This window comes from Aotus nancymaae, unplaced genomic scaffold (genome assembly GCF_030222135.1).
Source record: "Aotus nancymaae isolate 86718 unplaced genomic scaffold, 86718_ANA_hifiasm-v0.15.2.pri h1tg000040l, whole genome shotgun sequence".
NCBI classification, from domain to species: Eukaryota; Metazoa; Chordata; class Mammalia; order Primates; family Aotidae; genus Aotus; species Aotus nancymaae.
Window position 1 is genome coordinate 103,997,804 of NW_026988454.1, and position 26,718 is coordinate 104,024,521.

General features: G+C 35.4%; 1 protein-coding gene across 1 annotated transcript in view; it reads left to right on the forward strand.

Moving 5' to 3' along the window:
• Positions 1–26,718, forward strand: part of KHDRBS2 (KH RNA binding domain containing, signal transduction associated 2) — a 627,329-nt gene that overhangs the window by 554,943 nt on the left and 45,668 nt on the right. The window contains exon 7 of the mRNA XM_064360936.1: positions 5,096–5,178. Coding sequence (XP_064217006.1) covers positions 5,096–5,178 — 83 coding nt within the window. The remainder of the gene's footprint in view (positions 1–5,095; positions 5,179–26,718) is intronic.

The window sequence follows — 26,718 nt, forward strand, 5'->3', positions numbered from 1 at the left end:
GAAGATCAACAGCCTTGCATCCCAGGAATGAAGTTGACTTGATCATAATGGATAAGCTTCTGGATGTGCTGTTGGATTCAGTTTGACACTGTTTTATTGAGGATTTTCGCATTGATGTTCATCAGAGATATTGGCCTGAAATGTTCTTTTTTAGTTGTGTCTCTGCCAGGTTTTAGTATCAGGATGATGTTGGCCTCATAAAATGAGTTAGGGAGGGTCCCCTCTTTTTCTATTGTTTGGAATACTTTCAGAAGGAATGGTACCAGTTCCTCTTTGTACCTCTGGTAGAATTCAGCTGGAAACCACCTGGTCCTGGACATTTTTGGTTTGTAGGCTATTAATTGCTACTTCATTTTCAGACCTTGTTATTGGTCTGTGCAGGGATTCAACTTCTTCCTTGTTTAGTCTTAGAAGGGTTTAAATGTCCAGGAATTTATCCATTTCTTCTAGATTTTCTGTTTTATTTGCATAAAGGTCTTTATAGTATTCTCTGGTGGTAGTTTGTATTTCTATGGGATTGGAGGTGATATTGCCTTTATCATTTTTTTACTGAATCTATTTGATTCTCTCTTTTCTTCTTTATTAGTCTGGCTAGTGTTCTATCTATTTTGGTGATCTTTTCAAAAAAACAGCTTTTGGATTCATTGCTTTTTTTGAATGTATTTTTTGTGTCTCTATCTCTAGACCTGTTCCGAAGTTAGTTATTTCTCATCTTCTGCTGGTTTTAGAATTTGTTTGTTCTTCTTCTCTAGTTCTTTTAATTGTGACATTAGGGTGTCAATTTTAGATCTCTTCTGCTTTCTCCTTTGGGCATTTAGTGTTATAAATTTCCCTCCATACACTGCTTTAAATATGTCCTAGACATCCTGGTATGTTGTGTCTTCGTTGTCATTGATTTCAGAGAACATCTTTATTCTGCCTTCATGTCGTTGTTTATCCAGTTGTCATTCAGGAGCAGGTTGTTCAGTTTCCATGTAGTTGTGAGCTTTGAGTGTGTCTCTTAACAGTGTGTTCTAATTTGATTGCACTGTGGTCTGAGAGACTGCTTGGTATGATTTCCATCCTTTGCATTTGCTGAGAAGTGTTTTACTTCCAATTATGTGGTCAGTTTTAGAATAAGTGCAGTGTGGTGCTGAGAGGTATGTATATTCTGTGGATTTGGGGTGGAGGGTTCTGTAGATGTCTGTTAGGTCTGCTTGGTCTAGATATTGGGGTGGAGGGTTCTGTAGATGTCTATTAGGTCTGCTTGGTCTAGATATGAGTTCAAGTCCTGTTTATCTTTGTTAGTTTTCTGTTTTGTTGATCTAATATTGACAGTAGGGTTAAAGTCTCCCACTATTATTGTGTGGGCAATTCTCCTTTTTTATATTAGACACTATCTGAAATCCCCCTTTTTGTATTTTATTTTGTGATGCAAAGTCCATTGTTGCCAAATGGAAATCAAATCTAGATAGGGCCTGACAATCTGGAGCATTGCTTTGATACAAACAAAAAATACCAATGATAGAAAAAACACAGAAATTCATAATCTAACATGTGTTTCTTTCTATTAATTCCTCTGAAAGAACCAGAGGCATCTATGAGCCACAATCGCACTGTAATTTCCCATTCTAGAAACATTATGTTTGTGTTTTATTATTCTAAGCCACCTTTGGTCTATAATACATCTGCCTACAATTTATCATTGCTTACTTGGGCTAGGCAAGAAATTGTAAACGTGTTTACATGTTCAAAATCTCCTTTATGAAAACACAATATATTTCCAAAAGACAGAGGTCACGGAAGCAAAGTAGTATCCAAATTATCCATTTCTCTTGATATAAAATTCTTTTAGATTTTAGTTCAACATATTAGTTATTCCAAATTCCATTTTCACCTGGTCTATGAGGCTGCAAAGGCTATTCTGGAAAGCTGATCCCTCTTCACCTGTACATGTTTCTACCATATTCTTGACCAGTAGAATCACACAAAGCTAGTAAGAGACAGGAGTCAAAACAGTAAGTCTAAGTCTTTTTGTAGTTCTCTAAGAACTTGCTCTATGCATCTGCTTGCTCTTGCATTGGGTGCATATATATTTAGGAAAGTTAGCCCTTCTTGTTGCATTGATCCCTTTACCATTATGTAATGCCTTTTCTTGTCTCTTTTGATCTTTTATTGTTTAAAGTCTGTTTTATCAGAGACTAGGATTGCAACTCCTGCCTTTTTTTGCTTTCCATTTGCTTGATAAATCTTCCTCCATCCCTTTACTCTGAGACTATATGTGTCTTTGCATGTGAGATGGGTCTCCTGAATACAGCATGCTGATGGGTCTTGACACTTTATCCATTTGCCAGTCTGTGTCTTTTAATTGGGGCATTTAGCCCTTTACATTTAAGGTTAATATTGTTATGTGTGAATTTGATCCTGCCGTTATGATGCTAGCTGGCATTATTTTGCCCATTAGTTTATGTGGTTTCTTCCTATCATTGATGGTATTTACAGTTTGGTATGTTTTTGTAGTAGCTGAACCAGTTGTTCCTTTCCATGTTTGGGCTTCTTTCAGGAGCTCTTGTAAGACAGGCCTATAGTGAAAAAATCTCTCAACACTTGCTTGTCTGTAAAGAATTCTATTTCTCCTTTGCTTATGAAGCTTAGCTTGGCTGCATATGAAATTCTGGGTTGAAAATTCTTTTCTTTAAGCATGTTGAATATTGGCTCCCACTCTCTTCTGGCTTGTAGGGTTTCGCAGAGAGATCTGCTGTGAGTCTGGTGGCCTTCCCTTTGTGGGTATCCTGACCTTTCTCTCTGGCTGCCCTTAGAATTTTTTCCTTCATTTCAACCTTGGTGAATCTGACGATTATGTATCTTGGGGTTGCTCTTCTCAAATAGTATCTTTGTGGTGTTCTCTGTACTTCCTTAATTTGAATGCTGCCCTGCCTTGCTAGGTGGGGGAAGTTCTCCTGGATAAAATCCTGAAGAGTGTTTCTAACTTGGTTTCCTTCTCCCCTTCACTTTCAAGTATACCAATCAAACATAGATTTGGTCTTTTAACATAATCCCATATTTCTTGGAGTCTGTTTCATTTCTTTTCACTTTTTTGTCTCTAATCTTGTCTTCTTTATTTCATTGAGTTGATCTTCAATTTCTGATATCCTTTCTTCCTCTTGATCAATTCAGGTATTAAAACTTGTATATACTTCACAAAGTTCTCTCGCTGTGTTTTTAAACTCCATCAGGTCATTTATGTTCTTCTCTAAACTGGTTATTCTAGTTAGCAATTCATCTAACTTTTTTTCAAGGTTCTTAGCTTCCTTGCATTGGGTTAGAACATGCTCCTTTAGCTTGGAGGAGTTTGTTTTATCCACCTTCTGAAGCCTGCTTCTGTTAGTTCATCAAACTCATTCTCCACCCAGTTTTGTTCTCTTGCTAGTGAGGAGCTGTGATCCCTTAAAGAAGAAGAGGTGTTCTGATTTTTGGAGTTTCCAGACTTTTTGTGCTGATTTCTTCCCATCTTCGTGGATTTATCTTCCTTTGGTCTTTGAGGTCAGTGACCTTTGGATTAGGTCTCTGAGTGTTCATCCTTTTTGTTTATGTTGAAACTATTTCTTTCTGTTTGTTAGTTTTCCTTCTAATAGGCCGCTCTGCTTCAGGTCTACTGGAGTTTGATGGAGGTCTACTACAGACCCTGCTTGCCCGGTTATCACTGGTGGAGTCTGCAAAACAGCAAATATTGCTGCCTGTTCCTTCCTCTGCTGGCTTTGTCCCACAGGAGTATCTTCCAGATGCCAGTCAGAGCTCTCTCATATGTGGTGTCTGTCAGCCCCTACTGAGAGTTGTCTTCCAGTCAGGATACACAGGGGTCAGGGAGTGACTTGAGGAGGCAGTCCGTCCCTTATCAGCACTCAAACGCTGTGTTGGAAAATCTCCTGCTCTCTTCAGAGCTGCCAGGCAGGGACGTTTGGGTCTGCTGATGCTGTACCCACCACAGTCCCTTTTCCTAGGTGTTCTGTCCCAGGAAGGTGGGGGCTTTGTTTATAAGTCCCTGATAGGCTGCTGCCTTTTTTCAGAAATGCCCTGCCCAGCAAGGACATCTAATGAGACAGTGCCTGCAGCTTCTGGGCTGTGTTGGGCTCTGCCCAGTCCGTTTTCCCAGCAGCTTTGCTTACACTGTGGGGTTGAAACCACCTACTCCAGCCTCAGATATGGCAGACACTCCTCCCTCAACCAAGCACAAAGGTCCCAGGTCAAGCTCAGACTGCTGTGCTGGCTGCAAGAATTTCAAGCCAGTGGAGCTTAACTTGCTAGTCTCAGTGGAGGTGGGGCCTGCCAAGCCAGACCACTTGGCTCCCTGGCTTCAGCCTCCTTTCCAGGGGAGTGAAGAGTTCTGTCTCCCTGGTGTTCCATTTGCCATGTGGGTATTAAAAAAACTGCAGCTAGCTTGGTTTCCTCATACTGCCACCCAGTTTTGTGCTAGAAACCCAGGGCCCTGGTGGTTGTGTATGTACTAGAGGGAATCTCCTGGTCCGTGGGTTGTGAAGACAATGTGAAAAATGCAGTATCTAGGCTGGAGTGCAGGAAACTGTCTCTAATGACTTTCCTTGGCTAGGAGAGGGAGTTCCCTGGACCCTTGTGCTTCTCAGGTGATGCAATACCCCACCTTGCTTCGGCCCACCCTCCTTGGGCCAAACTCACTGTTCAACCAGTCCCAGTGAGATGAACCAGGTTCCTCAATTGTAAATGTGGAAATCATCACCTTCTGCATCGATCTTGCTGGGAGGTGCACACCAGAGCTGTTCCTATTTGACCAACTTTCCCAGGGACTCCAAGCTTGAATTTCTTAAATAGTCATTATTATTGATGAAAATGCTAAATAAGCTTTAGAGTAGGTATTGCTGCTTTAATGATATGCTGAGTTTAATTAATAAACATTAATATCTGATCAATGAAATATTATTTAAGGTTATGTGAGAATTGTTAATCTAGTAAAATCTGATATATACTTACCAAACATAAAAATTAAACCAAGATCACATTGCATAAAATTATGTTAACCGAAAACAGAACAAAGTTAATCAAATTAATTTCTAAAAGATGTTTCAACCATTTTGTGTCTCAGGGTTATGATGATGGCTACGGGGGTGAATATGATGACCAAACCTATGAGGCTTATGATAACAGCTATGCGACCCAAACACAAAGGTAAGGCATTTGCTGTCTAAAGCATCCTTCTCTGGATTATCTCTAATCAATTTTGTTTCTTGAATCTGAATGTCAGTTATATCATGTGAGAATTTCTAGTAGTCTTTTTTCTCCATTATCACTCTGAATTATTAAGTTGCTTACCAGACAGTGAGAGGTAAAATATAATGATCTTGCAACTACAAACAATGAGATAGTGTGTTATCTGAGACTGGATGATTATGGTAACCAATCAGCTCATTCAATAAGTTTGTATTTAACTAAATAATGTTATTTTTAGATTTTTAAAAAAAGACAATAATAAAAGTAAGGCATTTGTTCAATTTGGGTTTTTTTTCCTTAAATGTCATATTTATTTGTAAAAGGTAATAAAATGTCCTTGGTACTCTGGAAAGAGGAAAATTCTTGAAATATCTTAGGGAATCAAGAATTCCTTTGCTTCTTTGATAGATCTTTTATTGATTGTTGAATATATCTCTTTAGATTGACCCAAAGTTTGTGATATAAATGATTTTTTACTTCTTTAAAATCAGATTTATTGAAATGTTATTTATATACAGTAAGATTTACCCATTTAGAATACAGCTGTATACATTTGGCAGATGCAAACTACTGTGTAATGACCACCAAAATTAAGATATAGAGCATTTTCACCATCTACAAATGCTTCTTCATGGCCCTTTGTAGTCAACTTCCCCCTCATCCTCAGGCCCTGGAAACCAACTATCTGTTTTTCACTAACATAGTTTTTTACCTTCTCTAGAATGGCTTGTAAGTAGCAGCAAAATAATAAGGTAACCTTTTGAGTCTGGCTTTTATTTTTTGTTAACATGAATAAAATTGGTGTAAAACAAATGCATTTTTAGAAAACTCAATCACTCAAGTTTTTTTTTTTTTTTTTCTATAAAAAGTTACACATTTCATAGGAAAATACAGGAGGTCAATGTGATAGTTAAGTGAGTCTCCCATTTATGTGACTGACAGAAGCCAATGGACCTTATCGTTACAAAATCATTATAGCATTAATCATTTACTGATCAACTTTGTTGGCACCCAAGAAGACTTAATAAGCCTCCTTTAGGACTTAAGTAATATTTGAGTGAGGAGAAGTGGCAAAGAAGAAAACTTTAAGGTCATTATAGATTAGAAGAAATCTACATGTATTGCAGAAATTTGGATTTTCCATGGCCTGAGTGACAGCACAGTAAAAGAATTGAAGGGAAATTTTATTTAGAGAGAATACTGTGGGCCATTAGAAAAAAGATGAGTGTGAATTGATACCCTTAAAGCTAAGCATGACTTACGTTATCACTATGGAAATGGCCATTGTTGACACTGAGTAATTGGTTAATTTGTAATAGGTTAAATAGAGAAGCCATCATGAGCCAAGAGTTTCTGAGGCAATATCTTAATTGTCCCAATTACATATTGGAAAATAGCACAGTTATTTAGGCTTTGGGTAAGTTTTGCATCACATTACAGATACTGAACAGATCATTATTTGCAAATTGGCTGCATATTTAGACCATCTGCTAATATTTTCAATCAAATTGTTAGTTTATCGTTATACATTAGCACATGAAATTGTGATAACAAAGTTCCATAACTAGTTTCAGAAACCCTTGATAGAAAGTGTAGTTACCACACACTACAAACACAATTAGAAGAGACTAAAATAATTCCTTGATGCAGCTCTGTAGAGCTACATTTAAACAGGAGAAATTTTGGAATAATTTTGTGAAAATGAGAGACTTTCTCTTCTGATCAGATTTAAATGGGCTTAAATGACTCTAAGAAAAGAAAAGAAAAATATAGGATTGAGATAATTTAGCTTTTAATATTTAAAAAGTGAATATTAGAATTGTTGAACACACACATATATACATAAAGTAATGGCTATAAACAATAATTTTATAATAAAACTTGCTTTAAAAATAATTTATTTGTAAAGGGACATTTTCTAAACACTTCTGCTGCCTTCCCTGGCTCCTTTCCTATCTACTCAATTTTTATAGCTAAATTCTTCCCATCCTTCTAGCCCCAGCTCAAAAGCCAACTCTTCTAAAAAGTCTTATCTTCATTATGTTTGGGGGAATAATCTGTTATTGCCCTGAATTCCAGTAGCACCATATATTTACTTTTCTATAGCATTTATTTATCTGCCTTACATTGGGATTAATTATACATATGTGCCTTATCATTTTTGCTATTTGTTCAAAATCCTTTTCTAATACAGCCTCATGTCCTTCACAATACCAGGTACGAGGTCTTTCATGGGGTGTGAACTGAAGGGATAATTGTTGAGTACATGAATGTCGAGCCTAATATTTTCTACACTATGGGGATACAAAATAAGAGCCTCATTCTTCAAAGAGAATACAAAATTCAGAATTACATAAATCACATTTACTGACATAATATTTATGTGCTTCTCTGATACTTTACTGTTAAATCAGAGGGACAAAGAAAGTAGGTGATGAAATTAGTTGCCGTGATATTAACGCTCTATATTACAGTAATGATAAAATGCCTATTTTGGTCAAAATTATATCCTCAATACTAGTATAGTTTCTGGCACACTAGAGGTTCTCAATGAAGATTCATTAAATAACTAAATGAAAAATGAGTAAATGCATTAATGAGTGAAATTTTTTTCAGAAAACTGTGATAAAGAATATGCCAACTTCTAATAGAAATGGATATACACTAGAGCACTTTTAGATAAGGTGTTTAATGCCTGCCTTTAGATTATGTCTTTTTTAAATCAATTGGATTTGATCAAAATTAAATTTTGTTCTCTAAAAGACACTATTATTTAATAAAATGGCAAGCCACAAACTATGAAGCCATATTAGCAAAACATCTATTGCTAAAGAATATCTTTGATTGTATCCAAAATATGCAAAAAAAACTAAAACTTCAGAATCGAATAAATAAACTGACTTTTAAAAATGGGCAAAAAACTTGAGCAAACATTTCACCAAATAAGATATACAAATTGCAAATAAGAGTCATAAAACATGTTCAACATCATTATTCAGTAGAAAAATGGAAGTTAAAATCACAATTAGATACTAGTACACAGATTGTAGAATGACTAATATTAAACAGATTGAATTATCAGATGTTAGTGAGGATGTAGAGCAACTGCAATGCTCATATACTCCTGATAGGGATGTAAAACTGTAAACCAGTTTAGAAAACAACTAGGCAGTTGCTTATAAAGTTGACCTACATTTACCATATGACCCGGCAGTTCTTCGCTTTGGTATTTGCTCAAGTGAAATGAAAACATGTATCTATCATGGAGGTTGTTGTACAGATTACTTCATTACTCAGGTATTAAGCCTTGTACTGTCAGTTATCTTTCCTGATCCTCTCCCTCCTCCCAAAGGCCAAAAGGTCCCAGTGTGTGTTGTTCCCCTCTGTGTGCCCATATGTTATCATCATTTAACTCCCACTTGTAAGTGGGAATGTGTGGTATTTTGTTTTCTGTTTCTGTGTTAGTTTGCTAAGGATAATGGCCTCCAGCTCCATCCATGTCCCTGCAAAGACATGATCTTGTTCTTTTTTATGACTTCATAGTATTCCATGGTATGTGTATATATGTCACACACCACATTTTCTTTATCCAGCCTATCATGATGGGCATTTAGGTTGATGCCATGTCTTTGCTATTGTGACTAGTGCTGCAGTGAACATACGTGTGCATGTGTCTTTATAATAGAATGATTTATATTCCTTTGGGTATATGCCCAATAATTGGATTGCTGGATAGAATGGTATCTATGCTTTAGTTCTTTGAGAAATCACTAGACTGTCTTCCACAATGGCTGCACTAACTTAATAACAAACCTGCACTTGTACCCCTGAACTTAAAAGTTTAAAAACATATATATAGAAAAAAAGAATGAGACAAAGTCACCCAAATAGTGTTGTGAACATACATATTTGGAGTTTCTATTTATCAATGTATCACCTTTTTATCTATCTTTCCTGTGTGTTAATACATCTACCTATATTTGAAATCATATATTGCAAACTGTTTGGAAATTTAATTTTAACTCTTAAGCGCATAAGAACATCTTTCTATGTTAATAAATGCATGTCTACAATGTAATCTTTAATGGCTGTAGATTGTTTCATTGTATGACTGGATCACAATGTAATCATTCTAGTACAGTTATTTTCAGTTTTTCATAACTCTAAACATATATGTGATTCATATCCTTGTAGCTAAGTATCTTTTTTTCTTCAACTCTTATTTTAAATTCAGGGGTCCATGTGCAGGATGTTCAGGTGTGTTACTATAGGTAAACAAGTGCCATGCTGTTTTGCTGCACAGATCATCCCATCACCTAGGTATTAAGCCCAGCATCCATTAGCTTTTCTTCTTGATGCCCTCCCTCCATCCCAGTATGATATTGGCTGTGAGTTTGTACTTCTGTGGGGTCAGTGGTGATATCCCCCTTATCATTTCTGATTGTGTTCATTTGATTGTTTTGTCTTTTTTATTAGTGTAGCTGCAGTCTGTTTTATTAATTGTTTCAAAAAACCAGCTCCTGGATTCATTGATTTTCTGAAGGGCTTTTCATGTCTCTATTTCTATCAGTTCCACTTTCGCCTTGGTTATTCCTGTCTCCTACTAGATTTGGGGTTTGTTTGCTCTTGGTTCTCTAATTCTTTTAGTTGAAATTTTAGACTGTTGACTTGAGATTTTTCTAGCTTTTTACTATGGGCATTTAGTACTATAAATTTCCCTTTCAACACTGCTTTAGCTGTGTCTCCGAGATTCTGGTACATTGTCTCTTTGTTCTTATTAGTTTCCAAAAACTTCTTGATTTCTACCTTATTTACCCAAAAGTCATTCAGGATCAGTTGTTCATTTTCCATGTAGTTGTGTGATTTTTAGGGAATTTCTTAATCTTGAGCTCAAGTTTGATTGCAGTGTGGTCTGAGACACGGTTAGGATTTCTGTTCTTTTGTACCTGCTGAGGAATGTTTTATTTCTGATCATGTGCTCAATTTTAGAATAACTGTCATGTCACAATGAGAAGAATGTAGATTCTTTTGTTTTGCGGTGGAGAGTTCTGTCTGTATCTACTAAGTCAACTTGATACAGAGCTGAGTTCCTGAATATCTTTGTTTATTTTCTGTTTTGATGATCTGTCTAATATTGTCAGTTCAATGTTAATGTCTCCCACTACTATTGTGTGGTAGTCGTAAGTCTCCTTGTAGGTCTCTAAGAACTTGCATGATAAATCTGGATGCTCCTGTATTGGGTGCATATATATTTATGATAGCGCTTCTTGTTGAGTTGAACCCTTTACTATTATGTAATGCCTTTCTTTGTCAGTTTTGATTTTTGTTGGTTTAAAGTCTATTTTGTCAGAAACTAGGATTATAACCCATTTTTTTCTGTTTTCCATTTTCTTTTCCTTCATCCTTTTATTTTGAGCCTATGTGTGTCTCTGCACATGAGATGGGTCTCTCTAAGACAGCATACTAATGGGTCTTGGCTGTTTATCCTGCTTGCCATTCTGTGTCTTTTAATTGGGACAATTCATCCATTTACATTTAAAGTTAGTATTGTTATACATGAATTTATCCTGCCATCATTATGCTAGCTGATTATTTTGCAGATTTGTTCACATGGTTGCTTTATAGTGTCACTGGTCTGTACTTCAGTGTGTTTTTGCAGTGGCTCATAATGGTTTTTTCTTTCCATATTTAGTGTATTTTTAGGAGCTCTTGCAATGCAGACCTGGTGGTGACAAATTCCCTCCACATTTCCTTGTTGAAAAGAATTTTATTTCTCCATCACTTAGTTTGACCAGGTATGAAATTCTGGGTTGGAAGTTCTTTTCTTTAACAATGTTGAATATTGGCCCCTGATCTCTTCAGGCTTATAGAGTTTCCACTAAGAGGTTCTCCATTAGTCTGATAGGCTTAGCTTTGCAGGTGACCTACCCTTTCTCTCTGGCTGCCCTTAAATTCTTTTTCTTTCACTTTAATCTTGGAAAATCTGATGGTTATGTGTCTTGGGGTTGATCTTCTCATGCAGTATCTTACTGGGGTTCTCTACATTTCCTATATTTGAATGTTGGCCTGTGTTGCTAGGTTGGGGAAGTTCTTCTGGATAATATCTTAGTTTTCCAACTTGGCTCCATTCTCCCTCTCTTTCATACCCTCATCGGTCATAGGTTTACTCTCTTTAAATAATCCCTTATTTCTCAGAGGTTTTGTTCAGTCTTTTTCATTCTTTTTTCTCTGGTCTTGTATGCCTCTCTTATTTCAAAAGATAGTCTTCAAGCTCTGAGATTCTTTCATCCACTAGATCTGTTCTGCTATTTATACTTGTGACTGCATTATGAAGTTCTGGTATTGGGTTTTTCAGCTTCATCAGGTCAGTAATGTTCATCTCTGAAGTGGCTATTCTGCCTATCAGCCTCTGTATTGTTTTCCTATAATTCTTAGCTTCTTTGAAATTGCTTTACAGCTTGCTCCTTTAGCTCAGCAAAATGTATTGAGGGGACTTTTCCTTGTCCAAACAGTTTGTATTCTCCAAAGCTGGCAGGCTGGAACAGCTGAGTCTACTGAACCACAGAGATGGCAGCTGCCCTTCCCAGGGAGTTCCATCCTAAGGAGAGATCAGATCTCTAGAGAACCCTTGCTGGAGTGGCTGAAGCCTCCACAGGGAGATCCCGCCTAGTGAGGAGGAATGAATCAGGGTCCTGCTTAAAGAAATAGTCTGTCCACAGTCTAGTAAGGTAGCTGTGCTGCATTGTGGGTGACCCTTCCTCATCTAGACTGTTTGTATTCTCCAAATCCACAAGCTGGAGCAGCTAAGTCTACCAAACCACTGAGAGGGAGGCTACCACTCCCCCCAGCAACTTGGTTCTGATTCAGGCCAACTCCAGCCTCTTGCCATTGGCTGGCTGGAATTCCTAGCCAGTGGGTCTTAACTTGTGAGAGGCTGTGCAAGTGGTGTTTGTTTGCAGAATGTTGCTGCTCAGCTTCCTGGATCCAGCCCCCTTTCTAAGGATGTGTACAGATGGATCTCTGCCTTGCCAGGGATCCTGGGGCTGGAATATATAAAACTCCTGAGTCTCGCAGAATTCCTTGAAACTGGAAAATGGAAGTTGCAGGGAGCTGGGATCGCGCCACTGTACTCCAGCCTGACGATAAAGGGAGACTCTGTCTCAACAACAACAACAACAACAACAACAAAAACAACTCCTGCATCTCTGGGTGTATCTGAGTGGCTACTTTGCCAAGACTCCACACAGCTCTGTGTATTAGACTCAAGGGTCTGGTTTCATGAGCTCACAAGGGGATCTCCTGATCCACTGGTTGCAAAGATCCATGGGAGAAGCTGGTTTCTCCGGTGGGGTTGCACAATCACTCAACACTTTCCTTTGCTGGAGGTGGGGGTTTCTTGGGCTCTGTGCTGCCATCGTCCCACTCTGCTTTTCTTCATTTTCCGTGGGTTGTTGTTTACGTAGTTAGTCCTAATGTGAGAACCTGGATATTTCAGGTGAAGGTGCTGAATTCATTCACTGCTTTCATTCCTCTCTTTGAGTTCTGTGGACTGTAGCTGCTTTTAACTGGCCATATTCTCTGGTCTCCCTAGATTATTTGTTTTGGTCCAAATACACCAGCAGAAAGTAAGATTAGTGGTTCAGTTAAAGCAGCAGTTATTATATTATTGTATCTGTCAGATAATGTACTAACCATATAGTAGCAATTCTTATTTTTAATGTTTTAAATACATTTTAATGTTTCCTCCTAAAAATACAAACACATATATACACATACATACTTAAACAAATATAAGTCAAATAACAAGAAAGCAAGTATGGGAATTAGGAGTGGAGAAAGTTCATTTTCTACAAGAATCAGTGTAGAATTCTCTTTCTTTTCAAGTTGTGACTTTTCTGATGGACTTTGAAATGTAAGATTTGGATTGCTAGAGGAAAATGTTTCCAAAGCAGTAAAATACAGATAAATAGATAATTATAATCATCCAACATTTACAAACAATCTTAATATTATTTTAGCATTGTTACAGTCTAAATCAGAAGAAATGCTGATTCTGAATCGTGAAAATAAAACAGTAGAATATGTGTGACTTAGAAGAATTAAGATAAAAATCTTTAGAGAAAATGGTCTTTAATTGACTAGTTAACATAGATGAACATAAAATTTGTGAGATTATAAAATAGAATCTGGCAGATGCTTAAATGGAATAATTATATCATCCTCAGTAGAGATTCCAGAGGAGGTTCACAAGGTAACAACCCTACACAGGTTCACCCGAAGTTCAGCAGCTATAACAATTTTAATTAATCCCCAGTTATCTCGCAAGGTATTGTTAGTTCAGGAAAATTTCAAATGGATCATAAAAGGTGCTTCACCAAAGAATCCTCAGGAGGCAGGTTAACTGAATGGCATTAATGACTGGTAAAGATGACACTGATAGAAGGGTCTCTGATCATCATCTTTTTCTCTTGGCTGTGTCTATGAGAAGAGAAAGTAAAGAAACAAATTGATGAGTGTATTATGCAAGCTTCAAATTACTGCTAGTATTGCAGTTTCCAGGGGAACTCACCTACTCGAAGTTTTGGCTTAAGACAAGTTACATCCTGGGATTAACACCTTTAATTAGACTAAACATTTAGATTCTGTTCGTGTTCTGATATGTTGTTTTTTACATACTCCTCAAAGACATTAGCATTTTCAAAGATCAACCTTTTGAAATCATGGAAATTCACAAGATTCTGTAAACATTTCTGAATGTCCAAATGAAGAAAAAAAAACTATACGAAACCAAATTATGCATGTAAGAAAAAGTTATTTTCATTTACTTAGATACAAGTGGTAATATTGCAAACAAAAGCCAAAAGACCAATTCAGATCTTTGATTCTAATTAATTTGGATATGAAATGTTAAAAATTTATAATCTTCCAATGTAAAATTTTAACTGTAGATTGGTATAATAGGCAAAATATCAAAATAGAAACCTTTGCTTTTCTTAAATAATGAACCAGGTGAGAAACTCACACAACCTAGGAAAAGAAGCCTCCCTTCTGTAGGGATATTCTAGGAGAGCAAAGATGTATAGATATAGATAGATATGTAGATATAGATTAGATATAGATAGATATGGATAGATACCTCCCTCTAAAATATAAGGCAGTAGTTACAAAGTTTTCTAGAATGATAGCCCTTTTTGAATATCTGTAGCTGTCAAGGCTGAAACAGTAGGGGGAAAAATTAGACTCCTAAATTAGGAAAATTTGTGGAGAGTTAAATCAGGGAACTATTTTCAGTGGAAGAGTACCACAATGGACAATTTAGTCCCCTGAAGACAGTATCCCGAAGGTGAGGTGCTCCACTGCCAAAAATAGGAATAAAAGGTAGACAGAGGAACCTGCAGGAGAGGCCACCTGACAGGAACTGAGACCTCTGCTTCAGAATGGCGACCACAGCCATCCCACAGGAGGAAGTACAGGGAGTTTGGACCCTGAGCTCACTCTCCTTCCTCCTGCCAGTTTCCTGTCATTGCTCCTACTAGATGGACCCATTAGAAAGCAGAGGAAAACAGATCCAATAGACGGTGCTACCATTAGTCATCCCCTAGTAGAGAACAGGATGGAGGCGGGAATGAAAGTGGGAAGGCAAATCAAAAAGATCCAGGACATCTAAAATTTTTATCACACTTCAATAAGTTGTAACTGTGCATACTGGTGTCAGTTGCTTGAACTTATAAATGATGATATGAAATTGTTATGGAAACCGTAATGCTTTTAAATGCAATTTGTATTTTATTTACAAGAAAGCAAAAGAAAGTTAGAATATACAGTAAATATACGTATCGACATTTGGTGGAAAAATAGGTTCTCAGACCTCTTGCACAAACTTCTTAGCTCCTAGAGGGTCAGAGCCTATAGGATGGGATCCACTGCTTTTTTTGCAAAAGGTTACTTGTAGGTATTGGCTTACAATAACTAACAATCATTTTGTGCTGCTAAGCTGTGTTTGGAGGTGCTTTATCTCATTTAATCCCTGCAACAACATATGAGGCAGGCATTTTTTTCTCCATTTTATATAGAAAAAACTTAAATTTTAGAAATGCTAAGTGATTTTTACAAGTAGAATACATTTTAATAGTAAATGTTGGATTCAAACCCATATATACCAACTCTACAGTCTGAGACATAAAGACCAACAAATACTACCTGAAAACCTAAATCAATTCAGACTTCCGTTATGTACCTCAAAAGGCCAGAGAGAATATGCATTTAATATAAGAAAATAAAGAATATGGATTTATCTGCATGCTTTGCAAAAAGCTCTAACTAAAAGACACTTCTGAGCAAGAAAAAAAGAAGAAATTATTTACTGTTTTTAGGCTGTAAGTTTAATGTAAGCCCTTACATTTGATACTGAGTCTACAGAAATCCCTCTAATGAAAACTAAAGTGTGAGGCACTGCAGTTACCCAGTAACTTAATAAAAGTTATAATATTAAGTATATAACAGCTTGTTGTATTCATTTAAGTGGCACTATTCACTATAAAGTCATTCACCCTCATTTTGTAATTTAATTCCCTTATGTCTCAGTGCTATAGTCTATGATGAGATTGAATTTACAGAAGGTTATTGGATTTAAATATTTTCCCACAGTTATTCTACAATTTAGTTGTATTTTCCTGCCATCTACAGACCTCTGCATGCATAAACAGTAGATTTGATGTTATTTGAATTTACCTTAGCAGGATGAAAATTCAGGTGTGGATAAACACTATTTTTTTTCTCTTTTTTAGTTCTTATTTGACATATTTATTTTAGGCACTTTAGAAAACTACTGTTAGTTTTCGGAAAGAAACAATGTGTTTCCTCAAATTACCATTAAGTATGCATTGGATTTGTTGAGTTTTTAATTAATTTAAGGTTAATTTTGCTAATAACTGCTTGCCTAAGTAGTTTAAATACAGTTAGTCTGTATTTAAAAATAGACCGTTAAAATACTTTTTATCAAACTCTAATAAGAGTTAGAAAAACCATTTTCTCTACTCACATGAATGACAAGTCTCTCAAGAAAATCTAAGGAAATAATTTAGATGATAGTAACGAAAACCTGCTTAATCATTTATTGAGATCAAGGCATGTCAACATGTCAGTCATTTCCCCTCACCAGGTTAATTTAGAATTGGAAACACTCCTCAGGAGGAAACAAAAAGGTATTGGGGTAAACCATACACAATCAGTGCTTCAAAAATAGGAAGCATTAGATCGTCTTAAATACTGAAAGAACCTGATGTGTTGCAAAAAGCCCAGGATTAAGGACAGGTAAAGAATCTAAGGTAACATTCTGGTTCACCAGTAGGTGAAGAGAAGCCTAGCTTCCCCCCTCCCCCACCCCCCAAAAAATAAATAAGTTTAACATATGAATAACATATTTAAGGGATCAGGAATGTTTATGAAGGCATATGACTGTCAAAGTATGCAATAAAGATTGGTGGAGACTGTGGCAGACTGGAACTTATGTGTCCTATCTAAAGTGACTATCATTTTTTCAATCTTAGGATATTGTGGCCATGTATTCTATGTTTGAAAAAAAAATGGAGGTCAGTAGTGTTTGTTATTTTTTCCTCCTCAAGAAATTTTTCCCTCTTGTTGGGGAGGGAAAAAATAACAAGCAGTTACTATTCCTGCATTAAGAAACTACCCCAAAACCTAGTAATATAGAATAACCATTTTTACTATGCTCAGGGATTTTGTGGGCATCTGGAGTCTAAACAAGGTACAACAAGAGTGGCTTATTTCTGCTCCACTATGTCTGGGGCTTCTCAATGACTAGAATGTGAAATCACTTGGGGATGCTTCTCTCATATGATATGTAGCAGCTGGTGCTGGCTGTCAGCTTGCCCCTTAATTAGCATTGTTGCATGGAACACCCATACAGTCCTTAGGCTTCCTCATAGCATGTCACTTAGGCTTCCTTATAGCATGGCAGCTCAGGCTACCAGATATGAGTATCCCAAAAAGTAAAAGAGAAGTTGCATTATTTTTTGTGATTTGGTCTCATACCGTTAGTTGCAAGCACCTCACAAGTTCAGCCAGATTCAAGAGAAGGGATAATAGCTTTTACCTCTCAGTGGGTGACAGCATAGTTCAGGAATAGAAAAAAAATGTTGAAGCCATTTTTAAAAAATGTAACCTGCTGCATCAGTTTTTCTGTGCAATACTCTGAGTTTTAGATGCTGGCAACTAATTTAAAGAAATTAAACACTTTAAGGATTCAGACATATCTATAGATAACCATGGTCCTGAATTTCTAAATTCTGTTCGACACAAAATAATCAAGATAGAGGAAAAAAAATCAGTATACAGGAAATGCTTCCAAGGGCACAGTAGGAAGGACATACTAAAATACAGGGGACTATTTGTAAACAATTAAAGACAGAATTCAAATAAATAGATAACATGTGATAAGTACTGTGTTAGGAGGATGTGTTAGAGGATATGAGAGAGCATGGGAGGTCATGCAGGTAGAGGGTTAAGAGAGAATATCACAAGACTTCCCAGAAGAGCTGATGCCAAGCTGGAATTATAATGGCAAGTAAAACTTAGGTTAAGTGCAAAGACAAAGAAATGAGAAAATGATTCATTACTAAAGAACTACATTTTCTTCAGGCAGATAAGACATTTGAAAGTATTGGGGCATATACCTGAGGCAATAGGAAGGAAACAAGAAAGATTAAATATACCAATAAAAAAATAAGAAAAAAGGTGGTATTTGGATGGAGTTTGAGGTTATCATCAAATTTAGCAAGACCAAATTCATCTTTGGAGAAAATTATGATCATCTTTTTTCTGTACCAGGCCAATGTAGTTATCTGAGCCTAATAAGTTCTCCAGTGGTTTTCTGAGCAACCTTTCTGTGCTTTCATTGTTTTTTTTGGTTTCTTGCTCAATTTGCATGTCAAAATAATTGCCTACAGGTCTTGTTATTTTGCAATTGTTATTTTGCACTGGTAATGAGAGAAGAGAGATATTTTCATATTTTTATGTAAATGTATGGAGCACAGGTGTAATTTGCTGCATGCATAGATTGCATAGCAGTGACGTCTGGGCTTTTAGGGTAACCACCACCCACATACCGTACATTCAACCTATTAAGTAATTTCTCATTACCCACTTCCCATCTCTTCTGAGTCTCCATTGTCTGTCATTCCACACTCTATGTCCATGCGTACCTATTATTTAGCTCCACCTATAAGGGAGAAATGCAGTATTTGTCTTTTTGGGTTTAAATTATTTCACTTAAGATAGTAGCCTCCAGTTCCATCCATGTTGTGGCAAAATATATGATTTCTTTTTTTTTAATGGATGAATAGTATTCCATTATGTGCATATGCCAGGTTTTCTTCAGTCATCAACTGATGAACATTTAGGTTGATTGCATATCTTTGCTATTGTGAATAGTGTTGTGATAAACATGAGTGAGGTATTTATATATGTATGACTTATTTTGCTTTGGGTAGTTACTCAGTAGTGGGATCACTGTATCAAATGGTAGTTCTGTTTTTAGTTATTTGAGAAATCTACATACTGGTTTCCTAGAGGTTGTACTAGTTTACATTTCCACCAGCAGTTTATAAACATTTCCTTTTCTCCACATCTTTGCCAACATCTATTTTTTTGACTTTTTAATAACAGCCATTTGGACTTATGTGAGATGGTATCTGATTGTGGTTTTAATTTGCATTTTTCTAATGATTGGTGATGTTGATGGTGGCCATTTGTATGTCTTCTTTTGAAAAAATTTCTATTTATGTGTTTGCTTTTTAATGGGATTAGTTGAGGGGTTTTGCTGTTGTTGTTGTTACGTTGAGTTGTTTGTGTTCCTTGTAGATTCTGGATATTAGTCCTTTGTCAAATGCATGGTTTTTAAATAGTTTCTTCAATTCTGCAGTTGTCTTCTCACTCTGTTAATTATTTATTTTGCTGTGGAGAAACTTTTTAATTTATTGTAGGCCATTTTATCTATTTTTCTTTTTGTTACCTGTGCTTCTGTGCTCTTAGTCATGGATTATTTGTTTAGACCAAAATATAGAAGAGTTTTTCCTAAGTTTTCTTCTAGTGTTCTTATAGTTTCAGGTCTTATATTTAAGACTTTAGTACATCTTGAGTTGACTTTTGTACATGGTAAAAGATAGGGATCTAATTTTATTCTCTTGTGTATTGCCATCCAATTTTTCTAGCATCCTTTATTGAAGAAGGTGTGTTCTTTCCCCACCGCATATTGTCAATTTTGTCAGTGATTAGTTGGCTGTAAATATGTGGTTTTATTTCTGGATTCTCTATTCTGTTTTATTGATCTATGTGTATATTGTGTATAGGTATAATGCTGTTTTGGTTACTATAGGCTTGAGATCCATATGGAACCAAAAAAAGAGCCTGAAAAGCCAAAGCAATTCTAAGAAAAAAACAAATAACAACAACAAAAAAAACAAAGCCCAGGGTTTCAGGCCACCTGACTTCAAATTGTACTACAAAGATATAAATAAGAATGATATTTATCTTCTAACACTGCAGTCCACATGGAAAAAGATAGATCTTTGTGGTCTTAAATCATAGAATTGGAGAACCAGTAACAACACACTATATCTTTGGAAGGCCTCTGTAATGAATCAGATTTACCTGGAAAAAATGTGGGACAGAGTCAAAAGAAGATATACATATTATTTATTTTTCATAATTAGAATTTTAAATTTCATGAACATCATTTAATATATCATGAAATTCATGTTTATTAAGGGTTTGTTATTTTTCTAGGTGCTAAAAATAGAATCGTTAACAAATAAGGTACATTAAAGTACGGATTCACAATCTTCCAGTTGCAATACTGTATACCAGATGTTTCATATTCAGAATTGTCTATATTTGAGAAAGACACTACAATGCATATATTATATATTGCATATCACTACTTGTGACATCTGGACCAAAAACATGTATTAATATAATTGTATTGAATATATGAATAACTATACTAAGCAAGATATAAATCATTATAAATAGCTTATCACTTTTCATCAGAATTTTGTTGCATAATTCTTTCAGACACCCTATTTAAGAAGAAACTTTGGTTTTATAGCTTTTGGATTTGGAATTTGAGGATACATGATTGTGGAGTTGCATTATATAATATTCAGTAATATTAAATTATAGGAGACATATGAAAGAAGCAAAAGAGAAGTATAAAAGGCTAGGCAGCGGACATAACCATTTCCAAAGGTAGTATGTTACTACTAATAATAATAATAGCTACAATACTAAGCATTTGATATGTGCCAGAGGCCCGTAGTAGGTACTTTGTAAACATTATGTAATGAAATAGATAATTTTATTTTCATGTTACAGATAGATACTAGGATCCAAAATGTTTGCCATGTCCAGGACTTTATAGCTTAACAAATTAAAAGTCCAAACTTTGAACTGGTTTCTATCCAATTCCAAAGAGTGGACTCTCTGCCCTAATATCATATTGCTTCCCAAATACTTCATTACATTTTTTAAATACCTCAACCTATTGGGAAACTCTAAAATGAAGCAACATCTACCTCCTTGTAATATCCATTTATATACATTGGTCTCTAATGTGTCCTGTGAACCTACACGTAAATAAATCTAGTTTGTTTTTTCATCCACATGTCAGCCTTTCTTGAAGAAGACATCCCTCTGTCAATATCCAACCCAGAATGTGGTAGAGTATTCTTGGCTGTAGTTCTTCACCCCACCCTATGTTCATGATCTTTGCTGTATGATTTTTCAGTACCTCTCATGAAGTGGCAGAGTATGTTTTTCTTAAGTTTTTCTATAAGTTTTGACTTTTTGCTATAATGTATATTGCCTCAACTGATACAGTAAGGTCACCTTTAAAGCTAGGTCTTAGGAGGTCTATGTGTTTCCCACTTGTCTTCTTGCCACTGCCATGAGAAGAGCTTCCTCATGTGCCTGCTTTTCGCTTACTCTAAGCTTTAGAATGAACACATGTGGAGCTCTGACCTCAGGGATTGCCAAGCCCAGTTCTGTGCATAGCTAGAACAGAACGCAGCAAGCCCAGCCTACAGCAGCCTACTTCCAGCCAAACCAAAAGCATATGAACTAAGTAATTTCTTATTGTTGTATGATGTTGATATTTTGGAGTTGTTGGTTATGCAGCATTATTGTACCAGTAACAAACTGGTATCCAGCATAAATGCCCACATAGACATGATTTCCTTCAACTGTTCTTGGTATATCATAATTCCCATTTCACCAAATATCTTAGATGATTTCTTCTGAAACCATTCCAGTGTTTCTAGTGTCCGTCTTAAAGTTGGGCTCAGTGATCTTGGGATATATCAGATGAGAGTTGACTGGCGTCTTTAAAGAAATGACACTACAACGTCCTGTGCTTCTTTCTTCAAAAGTACTTCAACATAATCTGACTTTGTGGTTTTCTTAAGTGGCTATGTCACATTATTGGGTTTTATTAAACTTGTTATAAACTGAAAAATGAGATTCTTCTAAATTAACTGCTGTCAAACCAGTTCTAACATTATCTTGAGTTTTCACAATTGATATTTTTAACCTAAACGTAGACAAGTACATTTATCTCTGTGATATTTCACCTTGTTGTTTAAGCTCCTTATTATTGGTTTTGAACTATCTTTTGAATACTAATTCTTAAAACAAGGATTCTAGTTATACGTCCAAGCACATCTTATATTTATTATTTTTATTCAAGTACTATTCAAGAAAAATTTTAGGAAAAAAGAATACCAAGAATTAACTTCAGTAGCAACCCTTAAATTGACATTGACCACTAATAAATGTTCCATAAGAACAGTTATAAACATAGCCACAAATCTATGTGTGTACTGTCAGTCAGCTTACAAATTATTCACATAGAAATTATTTAGTATTTTTAAATTATTCATTTATTCAACAAATATTTATTGAATATCACTATTCTGGACTTAGGTATACAGAAACAAATAAGGCGTTGCTCAGGCTTTCATTAATTCACATTTACTATAGGTTTTTAAAAGCATGATCTCAGACTTCTGCATCAGGAACACTATAAATGAAACTCCAGATTTCTGGGCCCCTGCTGAGTCCAGTTGCATAAAAATCTGAAGAATGAGGCTCAAAAGTCTGTAGTTTTAACACAGCATTCTTGTAATGCTTATGCATATTAGATATTAAGAATCATTGTGATAAAGGGTGAGATCAAGATTAAAAAAAAAACAAAACAAGCTCAGGTACAATGAGAGCTGATCTACCTGAAGGTATGAGCAGAGTCTTACACAACACAAGTGTTAAAGGGTAAATCTTGCCTGGGAGGGTGGGTAAATCCATAATATAAAGCTGACCATTGAGCTGGATCTCAGGAGGATGATGAATACCTTGCCAGATGAATAAGTAGAAGGAGTTTCATGTAGATAAAAATTACCATAGTCAGGGACATAGAGTCATAAAAAAACTCAGGTTTTTAAGAGACACTGCACCGTGTTTTGATACAGAGCATGTTAAGAGGGAAGTGACAAGGAAGAGCCTGGATAGAATTAAAACATAGACAATGGACTTGTGCTCGGTGCTAAGGAATAATCACTCATAGTCTGAGACAAAAAGAAGACATGAAAATACATAATTAAAATTGAGTTCAAAGTATGCCACAGTGGTGCTAAACAAAGACAAACAGAATTCTGATTTCCTTTCTCTTTGCAGTAGTTCTAATTATTATTAATGTTTTGTATAATAATTATTCCTAATGTTCTGTAGTAAGCAGGCTTTATAATGTTTCTAATCACAAAAAAGTAAAAACTTTACCTGACTTCAGTTATGTGCCAAGAGTTTCTGGATGAATGTGACTTGTTTATTTTTTGCACAAAGAAAAACTGTCAAAATGAAATCATTGTTGTCAACTGACATATTCTTTTCCCAGAGGCTGGTCATTTAAATTTCTAAAGTCTGATGCATGAAAATAACCTTTTACTTAATAAGTGGCAAGTGATTTCTGCACATAATGCAACACATGAGATTCTATTTGGGACCTGAATGAGGAAAAACATAAATCACTATTAACACATAGCCATAGTGCTTGCACCAGTGAATTCAGTTGCAAAGTCTACTAAAGTACTAAAATAATTATAAACTGTACTGATGTTTACAGCATTGAAATCCTACTGATACTCATGAAATGTGACAGCCAAAGAGAAATGTGATATAGTTAAAATTATATCCATTTCAAACTAGGGTTCAATAGCTTCTATGTACTTGTACCAAAGGCATGTAACAGTTCATTTAATAATGTCAGCTACCACTGAGCCTCATTAATCAGTCAGTGGAAAGCATTATTTATAGAAAATTATTGCTATGTTCTAATAATAATTCTACACAATAAAAGATGAATGTTTTGTTAGAAAATTGCTCACCCTCATTTATGTAATAAAGGGTCCAAGTAAGCCAAAAATGGAAGCTAAATTGAAAAAATATTAAAGAGTGTTTATAAAGGGTGACAGTTTGCAGTGTTGTATGCAAATGTATGTATGTTTAACGTTACATTAAAAAAAAACAAAAGCATATATGAATATATTTCCTTCTCATTTGAAGCATGAGTTTGCCTCAAATGAGGCAAAATACCCATTTTTTTAATAAAATGAATCTTTGCAAAGCTGATCATTATTCTACACTAGATGCCTTATATAGATCATCTATCTTGATCCTTAATCTATGAGTAGAGCAAATATGTCACTTTCCTCATGAATAATTAGGCTATATTTCATCTTGTGAACATTAAATACCATCAACTAAAACCTTAGAAGGCATATATGGTTATTTCATGTTTCAGAATATTTCAAGAAGATGAAATATCTCCAGCACTGCAATCTTTATGAATATTAAAAAGAGAAGAATTGTGTCTATGCCTTTATTGATTGGACAAACACCATTATTAATAGTTATTGAGTACCTGATATGTAGTAGACACTTATAATAGTGGTATCACAGGTTATCTCATTAATATGTCAAGTAGACATCATTATTGCCCATATTAAAGATGAGGAAGCTGGAAGTTGGTGAGATTAAATGATTTGTCCAAAATGACACACAGCAATTCTCAATTTTAATTTCAGATACATTTTTTTTGGATTATGTATATATTTTTAGAAAAAATACTGATTGTATTCCAAAGGGATCATAGAATGGAAACCTCACTATTCTCCACCATGAGACTGTGGTCTTTTCTTGTCTCACAGTAAGTTGGCTGTGAGTGGAAGATTTACTTCTCTGACTTTCTCAAAACAAACCAGTCAGAAAAATAACTGCAGGAAGTTACCCTGCTTTCTATCTATCTGTCAATATACCTATACATCTATTTATGTTTAATGTATTTTGTGTACTCTCTAATTTTGGAAGACAGTAAGTTACGTTACATTTATATACAAATATGGCCGCCCTGTAGCACAGTGCTTTCTGTGTAACATTATTCACTAAATGCACTGAATAAGTAAATAATACAATAAAATTTCAAAAATATTTAAAAATTATTCATTCAATTTTAATGGAATTTCAAAGATACTTTATAAATACAGTTATAAAACCCATGAGTTTTGCTTTGTTAGTCTGTTAGAACCAGTGATATTTGAGCACAGAATGAGGTATTTGCATTTTGATTGAAACATATACATGCAAAAAGACAATCTACTTTATGTAATATTTTTCAGTAAACAAAATCATCTATTTTTCAATTTTTGAGTAAAAATTATTGAGATATTTCTACTTATTTAAAATACATTTTAATTACTTCTGTACTTAAAATGTGTAAAATAAATGTTATTTAGGGAGTTTAAAAGATCGATGTGGTTTATTTTCATACCAATATGAATATAAGGATATTAAATTCTCAGCAAAGCAAATGATCACACACGTGAACACTAATTTCTAATATCAGAGAGATTAACTCGTATGTTTTAATACTCTTGCCATCCTTAAAGGCCAATTTCTAAGGAGAAAAAGTCTTGAATGAAAAATGAACTGTCTAAAATATGTACACAGAATGCTGGCTAAATAAGTTAATATTTTATATTTATTTTTATATTTAAATATCTTGTCCATTCCAATGTTATAGGCACCCATGATTTTATTCTACAAAGATGAGATTAATAAGTTTTAACTCTGTAAGAATTAACTCATAATAGTAGTTACATGTAGTATGTATTATCTTTCCCATGCTTTTCCATTATGACTGGATGTATCATACTTGCGTTTTATAACTATCTATTTTAACGACTCAGAGCATTTCATTTCTAAACCCTTGAAATTAACAGCAGCCTGATAAATAGTATATATCTACACTTCTATTTACTTATAGTATTAATATTAATAGTGTTAATCATGACTGGATTCGGAGACTACTGCTCATTTAATTTAGTTATCAAACTTCAAGCTTACTTGAATGTAGATGCTTTCAAATAAATTACTGTTTTCCCAAATTACTGTAATTTTACTTTTTTTATTTTTTTGAGATGGAGTTTCGGTCTTGTTGCCCAGGCTGGAGTGCAGTGGCACCATCTTGGCTCACTACAACCTCCGCCTCTCAGGTTCAAGCGATTCTCCTGCCTCAGCCGCCTGAGTAGCTGGGATTATGGGCATGTGCCACTACACCCAGCTAATTTTGTATTTTTAGTAGAGATGGGGTTTCGCCATGTTGATCAGGCTGGTTTCGAACTCCTGACCTCAAGTGATGCACCCACCTCAGCCTCCCAAAGTGCTGGGATTACAGGCGTGAGCCACCACGCCTGGCCCTTGTAATTTTGCATTTAACTAAAATAATTGGCTTTTAACATTTGAATGAAAAATGTATATTTTTTTAACCTTAACAGTATTACAGCCAATATTTTGAAACAGTCATGCCACTTTGATTTTAATGGGGATATTCGTATAATTGCTATTTTATATTGGAAATTTCTTTATAGAACTTACAGAGTTTGTGGTCAGTGAAGGCTTAGGAATGGATCTGATGGCACAGATGAAGAAGGTAGAGAGAGAGCCAAGTGAGTTCAAGATACAACTTGAGTAAAGACTGCACTTAGGGGTGGATGTGGAGTAGAATTCTCGATCCCTCCCTCATCTCCTGTAACTCTCCCTTGCTTCCTCTGCCCTGACACTCTGGCCTTCTTGCCATGCCTTGACTACACTAAGTACACTCCTACCTCAATGCCTTTATGTTTTCTATTCCTTTTGTCTAGATTGCTCTTTCTCTATATGTCCAAGGATTACTGCTTTAACTCCTTCAGGTCGTTTTTCAGTGTAAGGTCATCGGTAAGGACTTTCCCAACCACTGTAACTATAATTTTACCCTTATCCCAAAACTTAATGTTCCCCCTTCCATATTTAGTCTTTTCACCTTAGCACTTATAACTGTTTATTTTATTTGTATAATACTTTGCTTGTGAACTCCGTGAGGGCAGATGTCTTTGT